This window comes from Erinaceus europaeus, chromosome 15, assembly GCF_950295315.1.
Source record: "Erinaceus europaeus chromosome 15, mEriEur2.1, whole genome shotgun sequence".
Lineage (NCBI taxonomy): Eukaryota > Metazoa > Chordata > Mammalia > Eulipotyphla > Erinaceidae > Erinaceus > Erinaceus europaeus.
This window is the reverse complement of record NC_080176.1, coordinates 17,912,790-17,932,239: the sequence shown is the minus strand read 5'-3', so window position 1 is coordinate 17,932,239 and position 19,450 is coordinate 17,912,790. Positions and strand designations below refer to the sequence as shown.

At 46.6% G+C, this 19,450-nt stretch overlaps 1 protein-coding gene and 1 long non-coding RNA gene across 2 annotated transcripts in view; one reads left to right on the top strand and one right to left on the bottom strand.

The window, feature by feature from the left end:
* Positions 1–5,471: 5,471 nt before the first annotated feature.
* On the bottom strand, positions 5,472–12,257 carry RSL1D1 (ribosomal L1 domain containing 1). The gene is made up of 9 exons (XM_016193224.2): positions 12,123–12,257; positions 10,893–11,032; positions 10,498–10,636; positions 10,023–10,171; positions 9,832–9,933; positions 8,749–8,842; positions 8,534–8,659; positions 7,101–7,412; positions 5,472–6,019 (listed from the first exon to the last, which is right to left on the bottom strand). Exons 1-9 carry the CDS (start codon positions 12,222–12,224, stop codon positions 5,705–5,707), a joined length of 1,479 nt encoding a protein of 492 aa, XP_016048710.2. The 5' UTR covers positions 12,225–12,257; the 3' UTR covers positions 5,472–5,704.
* Positions 12,258–12,512: 255 nt separating this feature from the next.
* The window catches only part of LOC132533101 (uncharacterized), a 37,428-nt gene continuing 30,490 nt past the window's right edge, over positions 12,513–19,450 (top strand). Inside the window, exon 1 of the long non-coding RNA XR_009544986.1 lies at positions 12,513–12,620. This is a non-coding gene — a long non-coding RNA (uncharacterized LOC132533101). The remainder of the gene's footprint in view (positions 12,621–19,450) is intronic.

The following is a 19,450-nucleotide window of genomic DNA, read 5'->3' as shown; positions in this document are numbered from 1 at the left end:
CCCTGCAGGTGGGGAGCCGGGGGCTTGAACCAGGATCCTTACATAGCTCGGTGCACTTTGCGCCATGTGCACTTAGCCTGCTGTGCTACTGCCCAGCCCCTTCAAGTTTTGTCTTTAAGTTTTTGCTATATTTAATTTTTTCCTGACCCCTTAGGTTGAATGAACATATAATTTTGTGTTTGCTCAAATGAGAACGGTCATTTGAATATAGGTAACATAATATATGTAATATACATAACATGCATTAAATGTCCATTAGTATACATCATATATATGAATAAGGGGCAAAGAGTTATGTCTTAAAATTATAGTCATTTTTTTTTAACAAACTAAGGACTAAGTTACAACAAACAACAACTTAACTGGAAATGTTCAAGACATAAGAATAAAAGACATATCATTGGGAGACGGGCAGTAGTGCAGTAGGTTAAACGCAGGTGGCGCAAAGCGCAAGGACCGGCTTAAGGATCCCTGTCCCCACCTGCAGGGGAGTCACTTCAAGGCATTGAAGCAGGTCTGCAGGTGTCTATCTTTCTCTACCCCTCTCTGTCTTCCCCTCCTCTCTCCATTTCTCTCTGTCCTATCCAACAACGAACAACATCAACAATGGTAATAATAATAACCACAACGAGGCTACAACAACAAGGGCAACAAAAGGGGGAAAAATGGCCTTCAGGAGCGGTGGATTCATGGTGCAGGCACCGAGCCCAGTAATAACCCTGGAGGAAAGAAAAAAAATATTTAAAAAGAACAATTAAAAAAATGAAAAGTGGGGCTGGGAAGACACTATAATGGTTATACAAAAGGACTTTCATGCCCAAGTCCCTGAGGTTCCATGTTCAATCCCCTGCACCACCCTAAGCCAGAGTTGAGCGGTGCTCTGGTATCTCTCTCTCCACCCCCTTTCTCTTTGAATCTCTCCTTCATGAAAAGAAAAAATTAACGGGAGTCAGGTGGTAGTGCAGCGGGTTAAGCGCAGGTGGCGCAAAGCACAAGGACTGGCGTAAGTAAGGATCCCGGTTCGGCTCCCCACCTGTAGGGGAGTCGCTTCACAAGCAGTGAAGCAGGTCTGCAGATGTCTATCTTTCTTTTCCCCTCTCTGTCTTCCCCTCCTCTCCATTTCTCTCTGTCTTATCCAACAACAACAACAACAATAATATCCACAACAATAAAACAACAAGGGCAACAAAATGGGGATATTAAAAAAAGAAAAAATTAACAATATATTTAAAAAGAAATGAAAACTGTAAGTCTATAGATGAAAATATAGGCAACTCAAGCTAATAAGATACTCAAAGACATCTTGAAGTACTTTCCAAACACACTAAGCAAAAATGAAGTTGCTATTTTCATAAAGGAAATGACAGTTTCTCTCACCTGGTCCAATGGGTAGCTTTATTATTTACTTATTTATTTATTATTTTTAGTGAAAAAGCAAGAAGGCTGTTCCCCAGACAGTAAGACGGTCTTCCAGACGAAACACAGCAAGGTAAAATGAGTCACCGCACCTCAGTGTTTCCTTATATTAACTGAGTTCTTGATTGGATAATTAAAGTAACATGGATCTTCTTCTTTTTTTTTTTTTTTTAAGAATTTATTTATTCATGAGAAAGATAGGAGAGAGAGAAAGAACCAGATATCACTCTGGTACATGTGCTGTCGGGGATTGAACTCAGGACTTCATGCTTGAGAGTCCAATGGTTTATCCACTATCCCACCTTCCAGACCATGATTCTTCTTGTTAGTAGTCACCAGGGTTATTACTGGGGCTCAGTTGCCTGCACGTTGAACCCACTACTTTTCTATTTTCATTCTGATTTAAATTGTTTTAATTATCTTTATTTATTGGAGAGAGACAGCCAGAAATCGAGAGGGTAGGGGAGATAGAGAGGGAGAGAGAAAAAGAGATACCTGCAATCCTGCTTCACAACTTGCAAATCTTTCCGTCTGCAGGTGGGAGCCAGGGGCTCAAACCCCAGTCCTTGAGCACTGTAACATGTGCGCCACCACTTGGTCCCAAACAGAAGACTTTTAGTGCCGACGGTAGCCAGTTATCTCTCACTCCGATTTATTTATTTATTTATTTTAAGCAGAGCACTGCTCAGCTCTGGCTTATAGTGGTGCAGTGGGTTGAACCTGGGACTTTGGAGCCTCAGGCATGAGAATCTCTGCATAACCATTATGCTATTTCCCCCAGCACCCACTTTTTCCTTTTTTTTTTTTTTTTAAATTAGAGACAGAGATAAAAGGAGAGAGGGGGAAAAGAGAGAGACTAAGAGATAATTGCAGCACTGCTTCACTGCTCATGGGACATCCCCCTGCAGTGACAAACATGTATGCTCTACTGGTGGTGCCACCACCAGCCCCTAAACTTAAGCATGCTGATGAAATTAATGTTTTAGAAACACAGTACTTATCATAAATAAAGAATCAAAAATCGGGAGTCCGGCAGTAGCGCAGCAGGTTAAGCGCACGTGGCGAAAAGCGCAGGGACCGGCTCAAGAATCCCAGTTCGAGCCCCCGGCTCCCCACCTGCAGGGGAGTCGCTTCACAAGTGGTGAAGCAGGTCTGCAGGTGTCTTTCTCTCCCCCCTCTCTGTCTTCCCCTCCTCTCTCCATTTCCCTCTGTCCTATCCAACAACGACAACATCAACAACAACAATAGCTACAACAACAATGGAAACAACAAGGGCAACAAAAAGGAAATAAATAAATAAATAAATATTTTTAAAAAAAGAATAAAAAATCGTGGTCTGGGAAGTGGCACAGTGGCTAAGGCATTAGACTCCACCCAACATTAGGCTCTTTCAAGCTTGAGGTTCTGAGTTCGATCCCCCATAGCACATGTATCAGAGTGATGTCTGGTTCTTTCTCTCCTATCTTTCTAATAATTAATTAATTAATTAAAAAAAGAAGAAAAAAAATCTATCCTTTACCCAAGTATAGAAAACACTCCCGGGCAGGAGTAGATAGCATAATGGTTATGCAAAGAGATTCTCATGCCTGAGGTTCCAATGTCCTAGGTTCAGTCCCCCACACCACCATAAGTCAGAGCTGAGTAGTGCTCTGGTTTAAAAAAAAAAAAAAAGTGTATTGCACCAAAGTAAAAGACTCTGGGGTAAGTAGTGGGGAGAGTACAGGTCCTGGAAAAGGAGGACAGAGGACCTAGTGGGGGTTGCATTGTTATGTGGAAAACTGAGAAATGTTATGCATGTACAAACTGTAAAACATCAATCCCTCAATAAAGGAAAAAAATGTTAAAAAAAAAACAAAACCTGAGGAGATAGTATAATGGTTATGGTTATACAAGACTTCCAAGCCTGAGGTTCCAAAGTCTTAGGTTCAATCCTCTGCACCACCAGGGCTGAGCAGTGCCTAGTAATAAATAAATAAATAAATAAATAATCAAGAGGCTGGGGAGAGATAGTTTACTGGTTCTGTAAAAAACTTTTTTGAGGCTCTGAGGTCCCAGGCACCTCCACAAACCAGAGCTGGGCAATGTTCTGGTCTCTATCTCTTTCATGATTCAATATTTTTTTAAAAAGATGACTGCATTTAAAAAGAGAGGAGAAAGAAAGACACCTGCAGCTCTACTTCCATGCTTGTGAAGCTTTCCCCCTGCAGGTGAGGACCAGGGGCTTCAACCTGGGACTTTGCACAGGGTAACATGTGCTCAGCTGGGTGTGCTATCACCCAGCCCCTCATTTGTAAGGATTTTCTTTTACTTTTTTTTTTTTTTAAGAAAGGAGACATTAACAAAACCATGTAAAGATTTTTTTTTAAATTGTATTTATTTATTTTCCCTTTTGTTGCCCTTGTTGTTTTTCACTGTTGTAGTTATTGATGTCGTCGTTGTTGGATAGAACAGAGAGAAATGGAGAGAGATGGGGAAGACAGAGAGGGGGAGAGAAAGACAGACACCTGCAGACCTGCTTCACTTGTGAAGCGACTCCCCTGCAGGTGGAGAGCCGGGGGCTCGAACCGGGATCCTTAGACCCGATCTTGAGCTTTGCGCCACCTGCGCTTAACCTGCTGCGCTACCGCCCGACTCCCCGTGTAAAGATTTTCTATACCATTTGCTCAGGATTGTACCAGTCTGCATTCCCACCAACAACATATCAGAGTCCTGTATCTTCACATCCTCGCCAACACCTATCAGCTCTTGATTTGTTATGAGTGTTTTCACAGGTGAGGCAATTTTTCCTTGGGTTTCCAGAACTTCTGCTGGTTCCTGGGCAGATGGGGCTCACAAGTCAGCAAGCTGGGAAGGACACCCTACAAAAAACTAGTATCCATAGGGAGTGGTGGCACACCTGGTTGAGCGCATGTTATAATACACAAGAACCCCAGTTTGAGCTCCCATCCCCCATCTGCAGGGGGAAAGCTTTGCAAGTGGTGAAGCAGTGTTGCAGGTGTCTTTCTCTCCTCCATCATCCCCACACCTCGATTTCTGGCTATCTCTATTCAATAAATAAAGAAAATTAAGGGGGCCAGCAGTAGCAGAGCTGGTTAAGCGCACATAGTGCAAAGCCCAAGGACTGGCTCAAGCATTCCGGTTCAAATCCCCAGCTTCCCGCCTGCAGGGGTGTCGCTTCACAAGCGGTGAAGCAGGTCTGCAGGTGTCTCTCTCCCGGTCTTCCCTGCAAGTGTCTACTCAAATCAGAGTAATGGGATCTTTATGCGCAGATGGTTGGAATGCTTTGGGTATGGTGACATAAGTTTGCTACACTTTTTTTTTGTTGTAAATATTGATGTTGCTGTTGTTAGGTAAGACAGAGAGAAATGGAGAGGAGGGGAAGACAGAGGGGGAGAGAAAGACAGACACCTGCAGACCTGCTTCACTGCCTGTGAAGCAACTCCCCTGCAGGTTGGGAGCCAGGGACTTGAATTGGGATCCTTCCTTGCGCTTAACCCACTGCGCTACTGCTCGACTCCCGCCCATGCTTTTTTTATTGTTATTGATGTTGTGGTTGTTGGATAGGAGAGAAATGGAGAGGAGGGGAAGAGACACCTGCAGACCTGCTTCACCGCTTGTGAAGCGACCCCCCTGCAGGTGGGGAGCCTAATCCTAACAAGGATCCTCAAGCCAGTCCTTGTGCTTCACGCCACGTGCGCTTAACCCGCTGTGCTACCACCCGACCCCCTTGCTACACTTCTTGTATGGTAATCATCTCGCAATATTTGAGTAATGTCCATGATGTATATTTGATATAACACACATCAACTCTACCCCCCTTCATTTATTTATTAACCACAGCACTTCATTGATCATTTCTGGCAGAGGCTTGAACCCTGGACTCTGAAGCCTCAGGCATGAGTCTCTTTGCATAACCATTATGCTATCTACCCTCCACCCTGCCCCAACAATATTTAAATGGGGGTGGGGAAGCAGATTAAGTACAGGAATCACACCATTTACAGGCTTTCAAGTTAAACCACCAATATGGAATGGAACAGTAGGCTCGAAAGCTTGAATGTTATACTTTTAATAATAAAAATACAGCCACAGAGAAACACTCCACTTCCCCTCTGTGGTACTGAGTACATAGAAGAGCCAAATGAATTTAGATTTACTTTGAACTACTGGTTCTTATACATGTGAACAGTTCAGACTTTACTATTAGAAAAGCTTAAGGGGGGAAGGGGTGTCAAAATCTGATCTTTGGGGAACCTGGAGAACTTCGTTCCAGCTGAGTCACACCACTTTAGGATGTCAGGGGCACCACAGCCTGTTTGGGGGTGCGGGGAGTTTTTTTCACAGATTTGCTAGCAGTGGTGAAGAACTTGGCCTCTGGTTTCTTGGGAGTCTGCCTTGGGTCTTTTTTCCCTAAGGAAGGGTTTTTTTCTTTCTCTGCCTCTTCTTTGACTCTTGGCTTCTTCTTTAGGCTTTTTCCTGGGGTCACAGGCTCTGCAATTTTGGGGGTTTCCGGCGCTGGGGAGGCCTTCCTTTTCTTTCCATGTGGTGTGCTGGGACCAAGACTCTTTTTGGGAGATTTCCGTCCAGTGGCAGGTTTTGGCACCTGAGAACAAGAAGAAAGTTAAATCTAGAAAGTGAGGGGGAGGGGAGGACTCAGCTGACATGTAACTCCCAGGTAAACCTCAGTTTAACAAAAGGAGGGAAGGAGTTTCCTTTGGCCTTCATTTTGGAAATCGGCTCAATTCCATTAATTAAAATGCAAAAGGAGGTGTGGGGGGAAGGCTCATGCTTGAGGTTCCAAAGTCCCAGATTCTTACTCTATTTTATTTATTTATTTATTTATTTATTTATTTATTTATTTATTTATTGCCTCCAGCGTTATTGCTGGGGCTTGGTGCCTGCACCACAAATCCTCTGCTCCTGGAGGCCATTTTTGTTGCCCTTGTTGTTGTTTTTATTGTTATTAAAGTGGTTGTTGTTGTTGGATAAGAGAGAAATTGAGAGAGGAGTGGTTGGGGAGGTGGTGCAGTGGATAAAGCATTGGATTCTCAAGCATGAGGTACTGAGTTCAATCCCCAGCAGCACATGTACCAGAGTGATGTCTGGCAAGCCTCTCTCCTAGTTTTCTCATGAATAAATAAATAAAATCTTAAAAAAAAAAAAAAATTGAGAGGAGGGAAGACAGAGGAGAGAAAGACAGACACCTGCAGACCTGCTTCACTGCTTGTGAAGCGACCCCCCTGTAGGTGTGGAGCCGGGGGCCCAAACCGGGATCCTTATGCCAGTCCCTGCGCTTTGCACCATGTATGCTTAACCCTCTGTGCTAGTGCCCAGCCCCCACTCTATTTTTTTTTTAATTTTAACATTTTATTATATATTTTGGAGAGAAAAGAAAAGCTGAGAGAGAGACAGATATAACACTGTGTCACAGCTCCTAAAGCCCAGTAGGTGGGAACCAGAGGGTTGGACCCGGGTCCTTTATGCACTATAAAGTGTGCACCTAACGGGTGTACCACCACCACCCAGCCCCAGACTTCAAAGTCTTCAAGCAGAACATGTTTCACTTTAATCACTCCTGTGGAAGAGAACCCCCACACTGCTCTGTTGCTCAGAAGCATCTGCCTGCGTGTCGCACAGCGGCCCCGGCATCGGCCCTTGTAAACACCTGGTATTGGGATAAATACCTCTACATTTTCTGCGGCTGGAGTTTTTTCTATGGGTATCAAGACTGGGATTTCCTCTTCAGTTTCCTCCTGCACTTTAACTGGGGTCTTCCCTTTACCCTTTGCTTTCTTCTTCCGCTTTGGAGTCTGGGGTCCAGGTGCCTTCTCTGGGGAGCCGCTGGCTTTTGGGGCCACCTCAGTTTTAGCGGGAGCTGCTGAAGTCTCGGCCGAAGTCTCGGCGGCCGCCGCGGAAGGCTGTTTTGCAGCCTTCTTGTTTCTCCTCTTCTTTTTTTTGTTAAGTTGCTCCTTTTGTTTTTGATTTTTCTTTGTTTCCTACCAAAGAGACCACATATAATTTTATTTATTTGTCACCAGGACTCCACGGCACCAAAAGCTGTGTGCAGCAGTAGTATTTTGCTGATCCCAAATCTAATTTTAGTAGGGACACTGCTGTTGATAAAGAGAGGTTTAGCACCTGCTGTTCTACCTCAAAGGGCCTTAGCCCAATCAAACTGAGCAACGCCCACTGCCAACACTTGAGCACAAACGCCATTTTGCTTTTGAGCCACAAAGTTGCATTTTAAGTAGTAAGTAATCTAATGGTACAGAGAACCCAGGAGTCAGGAACACTGTCTGAGAAATAAAAACAAACAAAAAAGAGCCAGGAGGTGGCGCACCTGGTTGAGCACATATGTTACAATACTCAAGGACCCAGGTTCGAGCCCCTGGTCCCCACCTGCAGGGGTAAAGCTTCACAAGTGGCGAAGCAGGGCTGCAGGTGTCTTTCTCCCTCTCTATCACCCTCCCCTCTTGATTTCTGGCTGTCTCTATCCAATAAATAAAGATAATGTTAGCGCTGCTTTGTTCCAAACACCATCTTTATAAAGGAAACGAGTATGTACACAAGCTCTAAATACCCTAGTGTTTTTATTTACTTATTTATTTCTTCTTCCTATCCTGCAGTTTTTTTTTTAATAAATTTTATTTATTTTCAAAAAAAAAAAAAAAAAAAGGTAAATATCCAGGAGAGGAAATTAAAAAGTTTTTTCAATTTTCCCTTTTGTTGCCCTTTTGTTTTTTTGTTGTAGTTATTGATGTTGTTGTTGTTGGATAGAACAGAGAGAAACGGAGAGAGGAGAAGACAGAGGGGGAGGAAAGACACCTGCAGACCTGCTTCACCGCTTACAAAGTGACCCTCCCCCCCGCAGGTGGGGAGCTGGGGGCTCGAGATGCTGGTCCTTGTGCTTTGTGCCATGTGTGCTTAACCTGCTGTGCACTACCCAGCCCCCCCCCCCCATAAGCCCCTTTTAAGGGAAGTTAAAACTGAAATCCAGGCATCCCTTGTTTTCCAAAGCTCCATTACACCCCTTTGCTTTTATGAAAGAATGCTACCAGTCCCTGCGTCCAGTACCCATCCTTGACTGAACCCACCCAGGACTTAAAAATGGGCTCACTTTCAGCTTCTCTGTAAGCATGGGAATTCCTCTGGCTTCATCCCAACTGCTGACAAACGAAGAGAAGATGGGGAGGGCGACTGATTTCTCTGCTTTCACGTACAAGAGTTTCACGCTCTCCCACTTCTGAAATGAAGGGGAGAATGATTTAATTGGCATGGGTTTTATTTATTTGAAGTGAAAAGTCAATTGATGTCTCTGTGAGGAGATCATACCTCTGGCAACTTTTTGGCCAGTCCTTCAGTGACAGTGACAATGTTCTGAATGATGTGCTGAACCTGCATTCCAGTGTGACCCACTCGGATAGAACTGAAATTTATTAACACATCAAACAAGAAGATCTTTGAGGGCAATATTAGATGAAGTACAGGGGGTGGAGGTATGCAAGAAAAAGAAATACACAATCTTCAAATTGTCTAAGGTATAAACACTGAAGTCTTTTGGTTCTGACAGGTTATTTTATTACTACTGTTATCACCACCAGCATTATCACTGGGAGCTGGTGCCAACACTGCAAAGCCATTATGCCAGGTGGCTGCTCCCCTTTTGCTGTTAGAGGACAGAGAGAAATGGGGTGGGGTAGGGGGAGGGGTTCTTGTGAAATAGGGAAGGTCAGCAAGCAAGGTGAAGAATCCTACTTTCATTCGAGAAAGTGAGTCACTTGGTTGGCTGTCAGGCTTTTTTCTGAGGGTGATTACCCCCAGAACGGCTGCTTGTGACCTCCTAAACCAAACTGACCCCCTTCCTCCTATAATACTGTTCTGCCCAAGAGGGAGAAAGAACTAGCCCTGCAACTGAGGCAGAGAACGGACATTAGCAAAGAGAAAGTACTAAAGCACCCACTACTCGGTCACTGGGTCCTCCTGTCTCAGCAAGCCCCTCCCCTCCGTTCCATGGGAGTGAAAGGCAGGCTTGCTGCTGGCTGGCACTGAGTTTCTGAGTGAGAATAAGATAGGGGCTGATACTCTTACTTAATGACAGACTGGGGGCGGGGGTGGTGGTGGGAGGGAAACACACCTCTGTCTACTCTATGCATCAACTAACTGCCCAGACAGAAGGAGAGAGGAAAAGGAGGATGAAGGGAAACAGAAAAGGACTTTTGTATGAGACAAGCACAGCTACCATTTCTAGAACTGTAGAAAGTTCTACCACGCGGCACCAAGGTGAGGGGTGAATACATTTAAGGAATGGCTTTTAATTTTGACAGAAACCAAAATCCATTCCTTAGTCACTAGTACTACCTATGAAAACTTGTGAAATATAAGACTATAAATATGACATTATTACCCATCACCTACCTGCAGGAACCATTTTTAGAGATGTTTAAGATAGTTCCACCGACACAGTCATTGATTTCTTTGGATAAACTCTTTGACAGCAGGTTTACAGAGACTGGAAACCTGTAAGAAACCCCAGATACTTAAGACACACTGTACACCCCCCTACTGGTTTCGTGCTGTTGACACCCAGTCACTGTTAAGAAACTTACTTCTTTCTCTGATAGAAATGTCTCCCGAGGTGGGAGGGTAGGAGACGCCTAATTCTGGCATCAGTGAGGAAGAACTCAAAACTACTCAAGAGGCGACGCTTGGCTTCAAAAGCTTTATATTCTGTTTTTAAAACTCGGAGGGGGATAATCTAGAAGACAAGAATCAAAACTTGAAAAGTTAAGAGATAAGAGAGCCCAATGGCATGGGAGCTCAGCTAAAGAAACTGTATCAACTGTGAGACAGGCCGGTCATTTTTCTGTGTAAACAGAAAGAATAAAAGAACAACATTTTGCAAAAATCACCAAGATAGGAAAGTTACTGTTTTTAGCTCAGTGAAACTCAAGCACCCACCCATTACAGAGAAGGTGGGATGTGCTCTACATCAAAAGACAGTCAAGTTAAAAATCACAGATCAAACTGAAAGTTAGGTCATGCATTTTCTAGTTGTCTTGAAATATTGATGTCTTCCCCTACCTGAGAAATGGTCTTAATTCCATGCTTATTCAAAAGCTTCTTATAGTAAAGTTCTGTCTGCTCGGGAGTTAAGTTGGGTTCATCTTTGGTAAATAAACAGATATTGGCTAGATCTGATCTAATACCATGAGGCAAGGATCTGCAAAATACAGAAGGAATTAAGGACTATTACAGACAAATTATGCATATATCCCACAGGACACACAATAAATTCAGTCATTTCAACAAATGTCATAAAATTTAAGCAAATATTCTATTCAGAGTATTTAACAAGTACAGAAGTCTTGTTCAGCTTGCAGTTTCCACTAGATACTAAGTTACACTAGTTAAAATGACAAAAAAGATCCAATAGATAAATTCAGCATCAGCAGAAAAAAAAAAAAAACAACACTTACAGTCTGACTTTCAATTCTTTGTTAGGAATTTTCCATAATATCACCATTAAAAATAAATTCTCATTTTCATTCAAGAGCAACCCATTAGCGTTCTTCCTGGACTTGGAATGAGTCAACAGAGCGTCCACTGCTTTTTTAATCTGCCAAGTGGAGACACACAAAACAGATTAAAAGTCTCAATCTGTTAATTCAGCTTTTGACCCTTCCCGGCCCCTTTCTTTTTCTGTCTCAAAGTCCATGTTAATAGGGACCCCCCCCCCATTATCTATCAGGATCCTGCAAACTGTAGCCAGAGGGAAATGAGAATCCATCATTATCTGCCTTCAGGAACCCCTTTCAGAACTCATCTAAAGAAAATCGCCTTGGGCAGGGGTAGATAGCATAATGGTTAACGCAAAGCGTCTCTCACGCCTGAGTCTCCTAAGTCCCAGGTTCAACCCCCCCCCCCCCCGCACCACTATAAACCAGAGCTGACCAGTGCTCTGGTTTAAAAAAAAAAAAAAAAAAAGAAAGCGTTTTCGTTCGCTGAAGACATTGCATCAGGTGGGAAGATGCTTCCCTCCATCCTTAATGAGAAAGCAAGAATCCTACCAACAGCGCGATGAACAAGGCGCCCAGCATTCAGGAAGCCTCAGGAGCCTTAGCTCCGCGGATCCTGTAGGGCGGAGCTCAAGATCCCTCGTCAAAGACCAGGTGACCCGGGCTTCCAAAATTAGCGACTTGGCAAAAAATAAAATAAATCAAACGGTAGGTTGACCTCATTCAAAGTTCTCCCTGCAACCCCAATGTAAGAGACTCAGGCTGCAGGACTGCGGCAATCGGGCGCCCACCGAATGTGGAAGCTAGAGCGAGGTCTGGGTCCATAGCTCAGCAAGTCAGAGCACAAGACTCGCAGGCCCGAGTCTCCAAGTTCGACTCCCGCGCGCGGCATACACCAGACCTGAGCGAGCACTTTTACACAGAAAAACATCCTTAAGAAAAAGCCAAAACACGAGTGGGGGGTATAGCATAATGTTTATGCAAAGAGACTTTCATGCCTGAGGCTCTCAAGTCCCAGGTTCAATCCTCCACACCACCGTAAGTCAGAGGTGAGTAGTGCTCTGGTTAAAAAAAAAAAAAAGCAAAAACACGTGAAAGAGTAAGCTGAACGCACCCCCGACAGGGAAGCCCACCGAACCCTAGGCCTCGACCGATCGGCTCCCGTACCCGCGCTCCTCCAGGATCGCTCACCTGCTCTTCGTTTAATCGATCCAGCGAGGCTGGGGTCGCCGGAGGAGAGGTGGGGTCTGCCATTGGGGTGAAAACCGAGCTTTCCAGTTCCTTTTCCACCATGTGCGGAGGTGCATGCGGAGGTCCGGCGCTGGATTCCCCAAGCGCATGCGCCAATCTGCTGCGGCGCCGGAAGTACGGGGGTGGTGCTCTAGCCCTCGCGTCACTTCCGGGGGCCGCACGCCGTGACGCGTCGTCGAGGTTTGGCGCGCGCGAGCAAACTGAGCTAGTCGCTGCTCCTGCGCCGCAGTCTGTCCTGAGGCAACGCCTCCTGGGCTCCTCAGCCCGCGGCCGCGACGGCGGGGCGCCGGGACTCGCCGGGCCGCACTGCAGGCTCCTCCCGGGAGGGATGGGACCGCCGCTCGGCGCCGGCAGCGGGCGACCGGGTCCCAGCACCCCGCTTCCGGGGGGACTCGGGGGGACACCCCGCGGGCCCGCCGCCCTCGCCACACCCACAAGGTAAATGCGGGGCGGGGCGGCCGCGACCCCCGGCTCCTCCGGAGCCTCCCGCCGTGTCTCGGCCCGAGTGGCAACCGACTCGCCTGTTTCAGTCGAGTCTTTGTTTTTTATTTTAATTTTTTTGCTTTTCTTAAAACACACTAGAGCGGCCCGGGAGGTGGCTCAGAGGGGTAGAGTGAACACCTTCGTGCGCCAGGTCCTGCCTGGGCTCGAGCCCCGGTACCATGGACAGCACCCGAGGGAGCGGGTCTGCAGGCTGGGGCGCACCCGGTGGAGCGCACGCCTTGCGGTGCGGGAAGCCCGGGGTTCGAGAGCGCGCGGCAGACGGGAGCCCCGCCCGCAGCTGCTGGAGCAGCGCTGTGTCCGCTGCCCTGGACGGGGCGCCGGCCTTGCCGTGCTTGCGATGCGCGGTCGAGCCCTGCCCGTGGGGTCTCTGACGGTCGGGCCCCGCGCACGCGCAGGCGGCTCAGCCCGAGAGCGCTCGCGTTGCCCGGCGTGAGTGCGGGGCGAACGCGGGGAACGGGGGAACAGGTCGAGGATGGGGGCCGGGAGGTCGCCCATCTGGTAGAAGGCACACCCTCCGTGCCGGGAGCCCCGGGTTCGAGCCCCAGGACCGCAGGCCAGAGTCGTGGATTGCTGAGCAGGCCCGGCAGGTGCGGTCCCAGGAATCGAAAGTGACACTTGCGACACTTGCAGGTTCTGACCTGCGTCCTCTGAGCCATCTCCCAGGCTGAATGAAGCCGCGGTTAGTTTTTTTTTACTTCTTTATTTAGTTTCCTTCCTTCCTTTCGCCTCCAGGGTTATTGCTGGGGCTCGGTGCTAGCACTACGAATTCGCTGCTCCTGGAGGCTGTTTTGTTCCTTTTTGCTGCCCTTGTTGTTTATCATTGTTCTGGTTATTATTGTTGTTGTTATTGATGTCGTCGTTGTTGGATAGGACAGAAAAATGGAGAGAGGAGGGGAAGACAGAGAGGGGGAGAGAAAGATAGATACCTGCAGACCTGCTTCACCGCTTGTGAAGTGACTCCCCTGCAGGTGGGGAGCCGGGGCTCGAACCGGGATCCTTATGCCTGTCTTTGCGCTTCGCGCCATGTGCACTTATCCCGCTGCGCTGCCGCCTGACTCCCTTACTTATTTTACTTATTTTTAAAAAATATTTATTCTCTTTTGTTGTTCTTGTTTTATTGTTGTAGTTATCATTGTTGTTGTTTTTATTGTTGTTGGATTGGAGAGAGGAGGGGAAGACAGGGGGAGAGAGAGAGAGAGACACCTGCAGACCTGCTTCACCGCCTGTGAAGCGACTCCCCTGGAGGTGGGGAGCTGGGGGCTCGAACCGGGATCCTTACAATGGTCCTTACGCTTTGCGCCACCTGCACTTAACCCACTGCACTACCGCCCGACTTGCTACTTATTTATTTAAAAAATATTTTATTTATTTATTTTCCCTTTTGTTACCCTTGCTTTTTATTGTTGTTGTAGTTATTATTGTTGTTGTTATTGATGTCGTCATTCTTGAATAGGATAGAGAGAAATCGAGAGAGGAAGGGAAGGCAGAGAGGGGGAGGGAAAGACAGACACCTGCAGACCTGCTTCACCCCTTGTGAAGTGACCCCCCCTGCAGGTGGGGAGCCGGGGACTCGAACCGGGATCTTTGTGTCGGTCCTTGCGCTTCGCACCACGTGCGCTTACCCGCTGCGCTACCGCCGGGCTCCCTACTTACTTATTTTTAAGAAACTATGTGGCCTTCCAACATGCAGGCAAATGACAGCTTCTTTAGTATTTTTTGTTTTGCATTGTTTATCATTGGAACTTTACACCCACATGATCTCATCACCCTGGTGAACATTTACTATATATGTATATGTATGTATTTTTCACTTTATTTTATTTTTAACCAGAGTGCTGCTCAGCTCTGGCTTATGGTAGCAGTGGGGACTGAACCTGGGACCTCGGAGCCTCAGGCATGAAAGTCTTTTTCAGGACCATGATGCTGTTTCTCATTCCATTTATTTATTTGTCTATTTATTTATTTATGTATGTATGTATGTTAGAGGAAGAGAGACAGGAGAGTGCACCACTGCTCCATGACTTACGGTGCTGTCCCCATTCAGTGCTCTGCTGGGGGTGGCCAGGGCCTCCAGTCTGGGGCCTCTCACATGGAAGTGTGCACACTCCCTGCCTCCTACTTAGGAGTGTAGTTGTTGTATTCTTCTTATTACTTAATTGGTCACTGGGACTTCACTGCTTCAGGCCACCTTTTCCAGATAGAAGAAGGAGAGAGGAAACAGACTCCACAGCACCAGAGCTGCTCCAGAGAGGTGGGGTCGGGTTCAGGCCGGGGTCTTGGGCCTGAGCAGGTGCGGCATCCAGGTGGGCTGTTTGGCTGGCCCTGTCTGGGAGCCTTCAATGGAGGTTCACGAGGGTTCTTGGGGTGTGTGCACACATGCTTTGGGTCAAACCCGGGGCCTCAGACCTGAAAAGCATGCTGTCTGTCACTGGGCCACAGCTGCAGAGTGGTTCTAGTCTTTTTTGAAAATGACTGAGAAAATTTGAGAGATGAAAGAGTGGGATTAGGAGACTTGCTTTGTCAATTGTTTTCTTTCTTTTTTTTTTTGGATTGAGACAGAACTTGAGGGGAGGGGGAAGATAGAGAGAGAGACACCTGCAGTTCTGCTTTACTACTTGTGAGGCTTTCCTCCTGCAGGTGGGGACCAGGGGCTTGAACCTGGGTCCTTGTGCACTGCAGTGTGTGGATTAACTAGGTGTGCCCGCGCCTGGCCCCGTTAGTTGTTTTCAGAAATGCTGCTTCCCTGTTGCCAAAGCTGGAGGGTTCAGAGGTGCTTGCTGCTCACGTCTTATGATGCCTTCTTCAGTCAGTAGAAAGCACTCTTAGATCTTTCTTTTTTTAAAAAAAAATATTTAGAACTGTTTCATTGGGCTTCATCTATTGATTTTTTTTTTTTAAACTTTGGCAGGTTTTTTTTTTAAAAAAGATTTTATGTATTTATTAATGAGAAAGATAGGAGGAGAGAGAAAGAACCAGACATCACTCTGGCACATGTGCTGCTGGGGATCAAACTCAGGACCTCATGCTTGAGAGTCCAAAGCTTTATCAATGCGCCATCTCCCAGACCACAGTTTTGTTTTTTTTTTTGTTTGTTTGTTTTTAAATTATACCAGAGCACTGTGCAGCTCTGGCTTATGGTGGTATGGGGATTGAACCTGAGACCTTGGAACCTCAGTCATGAGAGTCTCTGCATGACCACTGTGCGATCGTCCCCACACTAGTAGTTTGAAGAGTATTGGGTCAATCAGATGTTGTGTCTCCTGAATTTACTTTGGAGAACCAGAGTTGTAGGCCAAGGGAACAGCACGAATTGAGCTGAAAAGAGCTGCAGTGTGTGTTAGAGAGGCCGGAAGCTGAGCGGCTGGAATAAAGATATCCAGAGGGCGTGAATGGGACATGGGGCTAGAGAGAGGGATAAGTAAGGAACTCACTGTTCCTCAAGATGAGGGTTTATATTTGTCGGGCAGCCCCCCTGCTCTGATGCTGTGGTCTATTTACATAATCATTATTTTGCCTGAGACCTGCCCTGCATACAGGGTAGTGGTTAATCCCACTGGTTAGAACCTTCGCAACAGCTGCTATGGAAGCTTTCTACCTTCCTGCTCTTTTCACCACCCCCTCTCCTAGCCATTTCCTTTTCCTACTTGCCACTTCTGGTTAAAGATATATATAAAGGCGTTGTCTTTGATCAATAAAGGCATTGCATTGTGTTCCTGCTCCGCCACGAGTTCCTGGTTCCTCTCCCGTGTTGCTGAGTAAGCAGCAGTCCAGGTTGGTTCCAGTAGAGTTCTCTCCAACCCAGAGAGCATGTGCCCGGGAAGAAACACCCGCAAAGCTAGCCCGGCACATATTCACTTTGAAGAAGTCATATAGGCACAGCGTCTTTGAACTGGCAGTGTGGGAAGAGAGGCCTGTAACAGTTAATAACGTGACTGTGATGTTACGGCTTTTGTCTTTTGAAGGGTGGCGGTGAACTGAGCACTGCTCCCTCATGACCAGGGGTCAAGCCAGTCCCTCACTCTGGGAAGGAATGAGTGTGCAGTGTGTGGAGCCACTTCCCCACCCCATATGACGGTTTAGAGAGATTCTGTCATTCTTGTACTAGAGCTCATGCTCCTCCCCTTGAAGGTGGACTGGACTTGGCAGTAGCTTGTGCGAATCGAATAGAGAAGAGGTTGTGGCCCCGGTGGTGGCAGTGGAGAGGGTGTTGGACTCTCAAGCGTGAAGCTCTGGGTTCAGTCTCCGGCTTGGTATATGCCAGAGTGATGCTCAGGTTCCCTCTCTCCTCTTTCTCTCATTCACCTTAAAAAAAGGGGGTGGGGCGGGCTGTAGTGCAGCGGGTTAAGTGCACATGGCGCTAAACTTGAGGACCAGCATAAGGATCCCAGTTCTAGCCCCCGGCTCCTCACCTGCAGGGGGGTCGATTCACAGAGCGGTGGAGCAGGTCTGCAGGTGTCTATCTTTCTCTCCCCCTCTCTCATTCCCTCCTCTCTCCATTTCTCTCTGTCCTACCTGGCAACAACAACAACAATAATAACCACAACAGTGATAAAAACAAGGGCAACAAAAAGAAAAATACGTGATCCAGGAGATGATGCAGTGGATAAGATACTGAATTCTCAAGCATGAGGTCCTAAGTTCAATCCCTGGCAGCACATGTACCAGAGTGATGTCTGATTCCTTCTCTCTCTCCACCTACCTTTCTCATTAATAAATAAATAAAATCTTTAAAAAAAAAAAGAAAATAAATACATAAAGTAATAAAAAAAACTAGAACCAGTGATAGAATGCCATGTTCAGTATTAGTCACGAAGACGATAGTTTCCACTTTGAGCCCTTCCTCCCTAGAAAGTCTGTTGTCCCCACCCTGAGTTGCTGTTTCTTCCCTTTGAGTGAAGCTTTGAAGGCAGCCCCGGCCACCATGCCAGTATGGTGGTGAATTCTCCCTTGGAACCTGGATGGGCAGGTGAGCTAACTAACTTGAATAGTGTGCTTGCTCTGCCATAGGCACCACCTGGCTCTGAGTCTGGCCTCTCTAGCTTCCTTCAGTGCTATGGTGTCTGCTTGTCTGTCTGCATCCATCTATCTATCTGTCTGAAAAAGTTGGACTGCAGTAGTGAAGCTCCAGTAAGGACATAAATAAAGCCGTGAGATGTCCCCCCCACACTGAAGGAAGCTTTTGGTGCTGTGGTCTCTAATTCTCTCTCTGCCTTTCTGTCTCTACATAAATGAATAAGTAGTCAAATGATCTGTCACCCTGTAAAGATGAGACAGGAGATAGCTGCTAAGTCTCATAGCTACATGCCAACCTTCTTTGTACATGACTTAGGAAGACTTTTTTTTTTTAATTTTCCTTTTTGTAGCCCTTGTTTTAATTGTTGTAGTTATTATTGTTGTTGATATCGTTGTTGGATAGGACAGAGAGAAATAGAGAGGAGGGGAAGACAGAGAGACACCTGCAGACCTACTTCACCGCCTGTGAAGCGACTCCCCTGCAGGTGAGGAGCTGGGGCTTGAACCGGGATCCTTACGCTGGTCCTTGTGCTTCATGCCATGTGTGCTTAATCCACTGTGCTACCACCTGACCCCCAGGAAGACTACTTTTTAAACTGTCTCAATTATGATCTCTGAAGAATGGAATTATACTAAAGCCATTTACAGTTTTTAATATCATCTTGTTTATATTTATTTTTGCCTCCAGGGTTATTGCTGGGGTTCAGTGTCGGCACCACGAATCCACTGCTCCTGGCAGTCATTCTTTTTTTCCCCATTTTATTGGACAGAACAGAGAGATTGAGAGGGGAGGGGAAAAGAGAGAGGGGAGAGAAAGACACCTGCAGACTGGCTTCACCACTTGTGGGAATCCAGGGGCTTGAACTGGGATCCTGTGCGGTCCTCTTGCTTTGTACTCTGTGTGCTTAACCTAGTGCGCCACCTCACAGCCCCTAAATTTATTATCTTTAATTTTTTTTTTCTCCTCCAGGGTTACTGCTGGGCTCAGTGCCTGCACCATGAATCCACCGCTCCTGGAGGCCATTTTTTCCCCCTTTTGTTGCCCTTGTTGTTGTAGCCTCGTTGTGGTTGTTATTATTGCCATTGTTGATGTTGTTTGTTGTTGGATAGGACAGAGAGAAATGGAGAGAGGAGGGGAAGACAGATAGGGGGAGAGAAAGATAGACACCTGCAGACCTGCTTCACCGCCTGTGAAGTGACTCCCCTGCAGGTGGGGAGCCGGGGGCTCGAACTGGGATCCTTACGCCGGTCCCTGCGCTTTGCGCCACATGCGCTTAACCCACTGCGCCACCGCCCGACCCCCAATATCTTTATTTTTTTTATGTTGATAGAGGGGCTTGCAGCACTGCTCCATTATTGTTGTTGTCATACTTGTTGGATAGGACAGAGAGAAATCGAGAGAGGAGGGAAAGACGGGGGCGGGGAGAAAGACACCTGCAGACCTGCTTACCGCCTGTGAAGCGACCCCCCACACACAGGTGGGGAGCCGGGGGCTCGAACTGGGATCTTTACTCCAGTCCTTTTGTTTCGCGTCATGTGCGCTTAACCTGCTTCTGGCATAATCAGAATTTTTATCACTGAAGATAAGCAGCTGACTTAATGCAGGATGGTTGTTAAACCAGGAGATAACTGATGAGTGCTATGACTTCAAGATACCACGTGCTACATCTTTATTCAGTTGAGGTTTTAATACCCACTGTGAAGTACTGTGGTAGGTTATCAATAAAGGATGGATAAAAATGAAGTTATGC

What these genes read in the sequence shown, in the direction of transcription:
- RSL1D1 (XM_016193224.2), bottom strand. Translation starts at nt 12,224, where the DNA reads ATGGTGGAAAAGGAACTGGAAAGCTCGGTTTTCACCCCAATGGCAGAC. An exon ending in GAATTAAGACCATTTCTCAG is followed by an intron (nt 10,172 to 10,497) that starts GTAGGGGAAGAC and finishes CTTGTCTTCTAG; the next exon opens with ATTATCCCCCTCCGAGTTTT. An exon ending in CATTTCTATCAGAGAAAGAA is followed by an intron (nt 9,934 to 10,022) that starts GTAAGTTTCTTA and finishes GGTTTCTTACAG; the next exon opens with GTTTCCAGTCTCTGTAAACC.